Source organism: Bidens hawaiensis, unplaced genomic scaffold, assembly GCF_021521415.1.
Source record: "Bidens hawaiensis isolate Kalapana, Puna unplaced genomic scaffold, B.hawaiensis_p1.1 tig00010811_1, whole genome shotgun sequence".
Classification (NCBI taxonomy): Eukaryota; Viridiplantae; Streptophyta; class Magnoliopsida; order Asterales; family Asteraceae; genus Bidens; species Bidens hawaiensis.
In genome coordinates, this window is record NW_027491833.1 from 659,880 (window position 1) to 669,739 (window position 9,860).

A 9,860-nucleotide genomic window follows, 5' to 3' on the forward strand; every position below is an offset into this window, starting at 1 on the left:
CTAAAAGGTTATGAGTTCTAACCTCACTTCACACATTTTAACCTTATTTTTATAAAAAAAAATGTTCTTTACACAACCATTCATAAGGCCCAAAATATTAAGACTCATTTCAAACTTAAACTTTTTAAACCCAATGAGATACCCTTTTCTGTTAAGGCTCAAAAAAATTTTCGCCTTCGGCCTATAAATTTTTAACTATTCTCAAAGCCGAGCTTGATATAGATTATACAAATTAGGTCCGAATTAATAAAATTGTATGGTGAATGGTGACGTGTGTATAAAATAAAATATCTCGTTGATGACTTGAATGCAAACATTAGATTTTTATATTGTATCACATATTAAGGGGGACATGATTATGTGTTTTGTTGCATAAAAAGTCAAAAGTATGGCCCATATATAATAACACGTTTATACTTTGATGTGGAGGCATGACTCTAATATAAGTACCAACTCTCTTTATTCATTCTAAAACCCTCACAAACTCTCTCAATAACATCATTATTTGTGTTTGTTCTGCATTTCAAAAATTTAAACACCTAATTCCAATTAATTCAACATGTTATGGACGTGCGTTAAGCCGCTAGAGCGATGTATAGGACGACGTAGCAGCGATGTATTGTTATGGCATAACGACTTGAAGCCGCACGCCTCAGGCGACTTCTCAATCGCTGTTGTCCAGGCGAATTCAAACCTTGAAGATCAAAGCCAGGTGTTTACTTCGCCTTCTGCTACTTATGTTGGCGTTTACGACGGTCATGGCGGCCCTGAAGCTTCTCGATTCGTCAACACTAACCTTTTTCCTTTCATTCACAGTAAGTTTTTGTTAAAATACCGAAATTACGGTGTTTGCATGTGATAAAAACCGAAAAAAATAGTACTGAACCCGAATTTATAGATTTTCATTTCTTGTTTTTGTTTTTTATTTTAACTAATTTACAAAAGTTTAATAAATATGTAACTCATATATATTTTTAGTTCAAATTTATAATAATCAGTTCTTGTTTTCTTAACTAGTTTATAAAAATTTAATATATATGTAACTGAAATATTTTAGCTCAATTGTAAAATAATTCAGTTAGTTATTACTACTTCCGTCCCATCAAAAGTGTAAATATTTACTTTTTTGTTTGTCCCATTACAAATGTCCATTTTTAAAATTTTATTAGCAAATTTCCGAGTTTACACTTAAACACACATAACTAGCATTAATAAACAATATTGATGAACCCAATTTCCAAGGACATTATTGTCATTTGGTAAGGAAAAAAAAACTTATCATTAATCTACCTTAAACTTTGTGTTTTTCAAACCAAGACACTTTTAATGGGACGGATGGAATAATTAACAAAATGATGTAAGCCCAGATTTACCTTTTTCGGCCAAACTTTTTCATCGGGCCACAATTCTAAGCTCAAATGGGAAAGTCAAAACCAAACGATTTTCAAAAACTCAAAAACTGATATTTTGGTTTCTGGTTAGGCTTTCGCCCAAACCTGGCCCAAACAAAACCGTGCACACCCCTAGTAGTGATTATGCATTCATGTCTAGTAATTTTGGTTCAGAGTATGCAAAAGAACAAGGTGGAATATCCGCAGATGTTATAAAGAAGGCGTTCAATGCTACCGAAGAAAAGTTTTTTCAATTTGTGAAACATCAAATGCCAATTAGACCTCAAATTGCATCAGTTGGATCTTGTTGTCTTGTTGGTGCTATATCTAATGGTGAATTACATGTTGCTAACCTTGGTGACTCGCGTGTAGTACTCGGTCAGAAAGTTTCTAACTCAGGAAAGACTAAAGTGGTTGCGGTGAGATTATCAAGAGATCATAATGTTTCATATGAGGAAGTGAGGAAGGAGGTTGAATCACAACATCCTGATGATTCACATGTTGTTGTACATTGTCGCGGTGTTTGGAGAATTAAGGGTATTATTCAGGTATAATAGTTAGTTAGTTTGTTAGTTAGTTACATACATAATGTTTATAAATTATAAGTAATAACATAATAACATGCCAATTATCTTTTTCTTATAAGGTATCAAGATCTATAGGTGATTTCTATTTAAAAAAACCCGAATTTCACCGGGACCCATGGCAATACGGGCACCATGTTCCTTTGAAGAAACCTGTATTATCAGCAGAACCTTCTATTATATCTAGAAAACTTAAATCACAAGACATGTTTTTGATATTTGCTTCGGATGGGCTTTGGGAGCATTTGAGTGATGAAGCAGCAGTAGATATTGTTTACAGAAATCCAAGAGCGGTATAACTTAACTTTTTTAATGTTTTTTGTAACATGATTATGTGATATGATATCCTTTTTGGTGACAAAAGAGCGTATATGTTACTTTCAGGGGATAGCGAAAAGATTGGTGGGAGCAGCGATACGTGAGGCGACAAAGAAACGAGAGTTGAGATATAAGGATGTGATGAAAATAGAAAGGGGCGTTAGGAGGCATTTTCATGATGATATATCTGTGGTAGTGATTTATCTTGATCGCGCGAAAGGATCTAAACGTGCGAATTTAGGATTCACAACCACGCCTGTGGATATTTATTCACATAATGAAGATAAAGTTGTGGAAGATCCCCTTCTGTTTTAAGAACTAAGAAAGCTATAGATAAGTTGTAGAAAAAGGATGCAAGAATGTATATACTTTCATAATTTGCTTTTTACTTGTATGTTCTCACCAACATATTATTCATGAATTTGGGTTTTATATGTATTCCTTTTATTCTTTTATTGCTAATTAGTGGTAAGCCTTTCAATATGGTCGCTTCATGTCACCTTATTTGCAATATTTCAAGACAATGTGCTTTTCAAAGTTTGTGTTCGCATCTTTTACAATAAACTTACCATAATACTTAGCAACCAAAACACCAAATACAGACAAAAGGGTAAAAAAATGTGAAATAATGGTAAAAATCGACTCTAAAGGTTAAAAAGGGGTCTCTAAAGGCTAGTCTAGGCCAATGATACAAACCGATTTAACTGGTTTTCTTAACGTCTAAAATTGTTTATAACTCCGATCGGGTTGAAACCGGTTTCACAAGTGAGGAATACGAACCGATATACAAATTGACGGGTAACTGGTTGAAACCGATTTATGTGTCAAACTGGTTTTTTGAGCGGTATAGGTTAGGTTATGAAATGGGTTGAAAATCCAAACCCGCTTTTTTTTTAATTGTGCAAGTGTAGGTCAAATTGTGTACAGGGTGAATAAATGAGCGTGTGCTTTAAGTGTTTCTATTTGTGCCCGTCTCTTAGAGAAGCCCATATTCGTGGCCTAGTTCCATACACTTTAATCATAGAAGTCCAAAATCCAGTTCAGTCCTAGATGAGATCGATACCGATCTCAAATCCCGATCCAATTTTCTAAAAAACATGGTACTAGTATCGGTAAAAAAAATCTTGATTCAATACGGGTACCCAACCCCATTACTCATCCCTAGTTCACGCTCAATGATAATTTTATAAGTGGATTTTAAACTACATTAATTGGATTGGGCATTTCACATTTGGGCAATTAGGTTTTTCTTTTGTTTTTTGAACAAATTGGCATCTAGATAATAAACTTAAGTTAATTCTAGTAAAAGTTCTGTTATCATCGTTGACCAACAGTTTTAAATTAAAAAAAAATGCAAGTGCACGGGTATGTTAAATTTTATATAACATTTTGATAAATTTTATTAAAAACGAAATTTCATTTAAAAAAAATATATATTGTAATAAACTGAACTTATATCTGTCAACAACACTTACATTTTGATATAAGGGTTTTTTCATCACCAAACAACGACTTCCAAGCATAACCCAATGGGTTGTATTAGTTAGGATTAACAATTACACTATTGATGCCGGTTAGAACCGGCTATAAACCGATTACTAATTGGTTAGGAACCGGTTTGACTGTGTTTTAATATATTTTTTGAAAGGCTAAAATTTTAAAACTTTAACAATGAATAACTCACAAAAAGCAAGCAGTCCTAGAGTCCAGATGAAAAAATACACAAAACATGTTATAATGAAACTATTTCTCTCATTTAAGGTTTGATCTTTTGCTTTTTTGAATAATCAATAACCCATAAAAGTATAACCGCCTTTATGTCATTCACCAATTTAGCCATCGAGAAGGAATGGTCATTAAAGATCATATTTTTTTGCTCTTTCTTATTTCCTTTTTTTTTCCTTTTCTATTTTTCCTTTATCAAGTCAAATTAAGAAGGAACATGTGGTGATAATAATAACTTAAGGTGTCCATGCGACCATGCATATCAAATGTTACGTGTAAGTATAAGAGAATTTTTTGTTTATTTATTTTTTATAAATTTTTTAAAGGAACCAAAATGAACTCATAATCACAAGAATGTGAACAGTTTTAACAGAAAGGTGCGTGCTTTCATACGAATTTTAAAGAACAAAATTCATTTATACATAATGATATCTATCCTTTATCATCCTTGATACACTAAGAGTGTACGGAGTAACAGTTGGATGAGCTCGGCTTGATCTCGAAACCATTGGGAACACCTCCTCGGGTTTCTCAGTAACAAAGAAATTTCACCCCCAAGCGGCACAATGAACCCAACACCCCGAAATGTTTGCGAAAAAAATGTAAGAAATCGAGATAGAAGCTCGGATAACCATTTTACCGACCCAAAACACCATTCCACCCCTCACGGTACCAACACAAAACTCATAAAAACCACCCCTTCCCATAACCACTCCCATCACCCTAGCTAATAAATCTAAAAAAAACTATAAACAGTTTTAAGATCAACAACAGTTAGAAGAACCATAGGGGATTAACAACCTCATCATAACTCGCATTTACCATACTGGTCACTTATATATACTAATTGGCTGCCCGCCGTTATGGCTAATTAGGCTCGCACCCAATGACGAGCAGGCTCGAGTTCGATCAAAGCATCTCTAATAGGAGGGGGGGTTGCCGGGCCCAGGCCCGATCACCCAGATAGGCCTAAAATTGTAGAAACAAATTTTTATATATTTTATATATACATAAATATTTAAAAGACGGTATTTCTAATAAAAGAAACAACACCAACTTATTTTGAAACTTTTGTATTATTTACTATTTTACCTATATAAATTATCGAATCTATATTTTATTTAAGGCCTACATTTATACTCGTCGTCGCCCTATATTTGGCCTTAAGTTCGATGTTGGACCCCTCTGGGTTTTTTTTTCTCTCTTTATTCGTTAATAATTCATTTTGTAGGATTTATTTATTATTTGTTGTCATTAAGTCAAATTAAGAAGGAACATGTGATGTAATAATAATTTAAGGGGTCCATGAGACCATACGTATCAGAATGTTATGTTATGTGTAATTACAAGAGATTGTAAAAAATAACTAAATGATCTCATAGTCACAAGAAACACCAATATTTAACAGAAATGTGTTTGCTTTTATGCAAATTTACATGCACAAATTAGTTAGTACGAAAGGATAGTTATCGTTAATCAACCTCATCAGTCATCATAACTTGAATTCAATTCGAAGTTACAAATACGAATGACACTAATTTTAAATGTTTAATTTTCTAATCAGTTAAATATTAAACGATAATAGAATTTTAGTTATACTTAACATTTAAAAATAAAAACCAACAAATCATGCACACGTCAAAATACATCTGATCATATTACGATTTTATTTTTTGAGTTTTATCTTTCTAGCTATTCCGTAGTGACCGAAAGTATAACAACGTTATCACATTTTTAACTTAGGGATTTAATACAATATGCCTAACTTTAAGGACCACCCATGCTATTAGTATAGAAGAATATGATAATATAATATACTAAAAATGGAAAATGTACATCTATCTGGTCCCGTACTTAGAAGTCCATGATAGTCTATATATATGTGAACTATCGCTGGCTACCTTCTAACATCAAGATCCATCGAATCATCATTTCTCCATATTATACACGATGAGTTGGTGGTGGTCTCGAGCAATCGGAGCCGCAAAGGTACAATATTTATTTCAATGTAAACATTACTTTTTTAATGAATGAAAATAATAGTTATGTTAATTTATACAGAATAAACTCGATGTAGACGGCACGCCACCCAAATACAAGAGCGTCGCTCTAGTCATCGGAGTCACTGGAATCGTTGGCAACAGCCTCGCGGAAATCCTCCCACTGTCCGACACCCCTGGTGGTCCATGGAAAGTCTACGGAGTTGCCCGTCGCCCTCGTCCTCAATGGAACGCTGACCACCCGATCGAATACATTCAGTGTGACATCTCGGATCGAGACCAAACACTAACTAAACTCGGTGGTCTCCAAGACATTACACATATCTTCTACGTCACGTGGGCCAATCGATTCACTGAAACCGAGAACTGCGAGGTAAATGGTCAAATGTTCAAAAATGTTCTGGATGCAGTGGTCCCCAGTTCTCCCAGTTTGCAACACGTTTGTTTGCAAACTGGGAGGAAACACTAGTGGGGACCGTTTGAATTGCTAGGGAAGTTATCTCATGATACCCCTTATCACGAAGATCTACCCCGACTCGAATACCAAATTTTTATTATACTCTAGAGGACATATTATTCGAAACAGTTAAACAAAAGGAAGGATTAACATGGTCTGTTCACAGACCTGGAACCATCTTTGGGTTTTCACCGTATAGTATGATGAATTTGATCGGTTCATTATGTGTTTACGCTGCAATATGCAAACATGAAGGTGTTGCATTAAAGTTTCCAGGGAGTAAAGAAGCATGGAATAGTTATTGGGATTGTTCGGATGCTGATTTGATAGCTGAGCAACAAATATGGGCTGCAGTTGATCCGAATGCGAAGAATGAAGCTTTTAACATCAGTAACGGAGATGTGTTTAAATGGAAGGTGTTGTCTGAGCAGTTTGAGGTTGAGAATGGCGGGTTTGATGAAGGTGGTGAGAGGGTGAGCTTGGCGGAGATGATGAAGGATAAAGGGAGTGTTTGGGATAAGATTGTGAGGGAGAAGGGTCTGGTGACTACCAAATTGGAAGAGGTTGCTGCATGGTGGTTTGCGGATGCGATGCTTGGATTTGAGGGCGCGTTGGACACCATGAACAAGAGCAAAGAACATGGGTTTTTTGGGTTTAGGAATACTAACTCTTCAATGGTTTCTTGGATTCATAAGATGAAAGGTTACAAGATTGTTCCTTAATTCTTCGAGCTTTCATGGGTGCTGGTTTTTTCTGTTATGTTTGCATGTGTAAGAAGAACAAATAAAAGGGTCGTGGTTGTTTGAGTTATGTGAATTGTATGTTTCAATTCGTTTTCTTAATTAATCGGATAAAACAGTGGTGTTGTAATATAAAGATTGGGGGTATTTAAATGAAGCTTTTGTTTTACTCTTTGGGTTTTGGCTCTAAAGAGAAAAGTTAACTTGTTCCTAAACATCAGGGCTGTCTCCGAGAATTTAAATACCTCGGCCGAGCAAAAATAAAAAGGCTTGTATGCCTTAACGAAAATTTTTTATTCGCTAGCGTATATGGATAATTTTTTTATTGTCGGTTTGTTATAAGCAGAAACCATTTTGAGCATTTACTTATCTCATAAACCATTGCAAATAACCTTATTTTTAACACCAAAAAACATATATATGTAATATGTATAAATAAGTTTGTGCCCCCAAACGTGAACCGTCCGATGGTGCGGCTCGCACACCTTCAAGCCTCCCTGCTAAACATAGTATGTTTATAGTACTTTTAGTGACTTAAAACAAGTTTAAGTACATTGACAATGATGTAGCTAAGGGATTATAGAACGAACCCAAACAAGGCTCAGTTGAGCACTTGAGCCCACGTGGCCAAGACTACTAAGCCATGGATTTGTTGGGTTAAAATAGACATAGACATAGTAGTCGAGCCCAAACCTAAGCTGGGGTTACAACTTACATGGAGTCAAATATTTTTTATTTTTTATTCTAAGCTAACGCTTAGCTTATAATCCTGGATGAAAGAAGAAAAACAGTAAATTAGTTTTTTATTATCCTGGATGAAAGAAGAAAAATAAGTAAATAAGTTTTATATATTAGAAGTTAATAATCCTAAAAGACGGATCATATGAAGGTTAATAACTTGGTCTTTGTAGGTAGGGTACGTTAAACCCGGTACGACCTTTTATTTATCAAATTATGTATTATGTTTATTACATTATTATTATAGTCTACTAATTAGGCCCATTGGGCTGGGGGTTTGTGGAGGTAACCCCTAACCGGGCCTGGCCCAATAAAGGTCAGGGTTCATGATGGTAGCCATGGAGTCCCTATATAAGAAGCCTTTATCATTCATTGAGAGGACTTTCTCTTGGACCCTTGGCTCGCACATATTTTTGTGTCTGTAAACAAGAGTTCATTCTCTTAGCAGTCACCTTCACTCCCTCACTTTTCTATGGCAGATCTGAGCAACCGGAGAAGGAGATCAAGGCGGTAGTTCGTTCATCTTGAAAACCAGGGAACTTGGGCATGGATCCGACCCGGATCCATTCCATGTTTCTTCAGTCCTGTAAGAAAATGAAAGTTGAAGGAGGAATTTAAAGGAGTTTAACTAAATATGGCATGTACAACCTTAGCTTATCGGTTGAGAGATTTATCTTGAAAAAGATGCAAATTTTGAAGAAATATACGAGTAAAGGAAATGGTTGCAAGTAATGTACATGTGTTATTAAATAAAAGTGAGATATATAATGTATGATTAAGGCATAGTAATTTTTTAGTTTGAAACCTAAACCTCCCCCTCATTACACCTCCCTCCCTCCCTCTGTGCTAGTTGCCAATATTGAAGCGGTTTTGGCTACCCACATTTTAAGTGTTGGTGTACCCGATTGGGGTATGGTACCCCCTCGCCATTTGCAAGTTGTGCCCCTTAAGAGAAAATACATTTTTAGTGCTTAATGTTTGGTAACGGGTGACAATAACATAAATGGTCCCGTAGTGGGTGAGTTAAAACCAGATAACGAAAATAACATTCATTTTAAGAAAACAAATAAACTGAATATTAAAGGCATGACAAGAGCAATTTGTATTATGTTTCCAATGACATGAGCTGATGGTTTAAAGCTTGAGATCTTTAAGATCTTAGATTCAAACGTGACTCAAGGGGTGGGGGATTTCACACGCTGACAAGTTTCCTCCTTGAATGTGTTTCTAGGTGAGTCAGACATAGAACGTCAAAGTCGGTATGAACGGTTGACATCCCGTTTCGTCTAAGGAAAACTCATCCGGTTATTGGGGTAGTTACACAGGCTGTTAAAAGAAAAAAAAAGGTTATGATAACATGTACAACGTCGGAAGTGAAATTCCGGTAGGTTGTTCATATACCCATTCAGAATCTCAGTATTTCTCCAGTCCATAGTCAACATATACAGTCAGGGCCGTCTCGTGGGTAAGCTAAATGAGGCAATGGCTTTAGGCCCCAGATTTATAGGGCCTCCATCTTAAATAAAAGTTATGTATTATGAGATTTTGAAAATAAAGTTATTTTAGAATTAGTAACTCAATGATGAGCCACAAGTTAAGGATGATTGCTTCATACCCATTATCACGACATATCATCCATATTCTATAATTCTTATATACCCTCTAGCACTATACGCATAAAGAAAAAAAAATAAAAATGCCTTAACGTTTTAGTTAGTTTTAGGCCTCCGAGGACATTGAGACGGGCCTGTATACAGTATCAATCCCGGCAATCTCTATGTGATGTTGGTGGGCGGGTAATCTCCCTATCTAATAAACAAGTGGACTCTTCAACAAACCACTCCATTACTTTTCACGAAAAATCTTTATTTGTCCATGTGTAATTTTCTCTTTCATTTTAATTTTTA

The 9,860-nt window shown here is 35.3% G+C and overlaps 1 protein-coding gene and 1 pseudogene across 2 annotated transcripts; both read left to right on the forward strand.

Moving 5' to 3' along the window:
• Window positions 1–445: 445 nt before the first annotated feature.
• Window positions 446–2,649, forward strand: LOC143536531 (putative protein phosphatase 2C 63). Its single transcript, XM_077030503.1, has 4 exons — window positions 446–815; window positions 1,566–1,939; window positions 2,038–2,268; window positions 2,360–2,649. Exons 1-4 carry the CDS (start codon window positions 560–562, stop codon window positions 2,606–2,608), a joined length of 1,110 nt encoding a protein of 369 aa, XP_076886618.1. The 5' UTR covers window positions 446–559; the 3' UTR covers window positions 2,609–2,649.
• Window positions 2,650–5,953: 3,304 nt separating this feature from the next.
• On the forward strand, window positions 5,954–7,197 carry LOC143536530 ((S)-8-oxocitronellyl enol synthase ISY1-like; annotated as a pseudogene). The gene is made up of 2 exons (XR_013135902.1): window positions 5,954–6,007; window positions 6,080–7,197. The product of XR_013135902.1 is annotated as a (S)-8-oxocitronellyl enol synthase ISY1-like (transcript).
• Window positions 7,198–9,860: the final 2,663 nt, after the last annotated feature.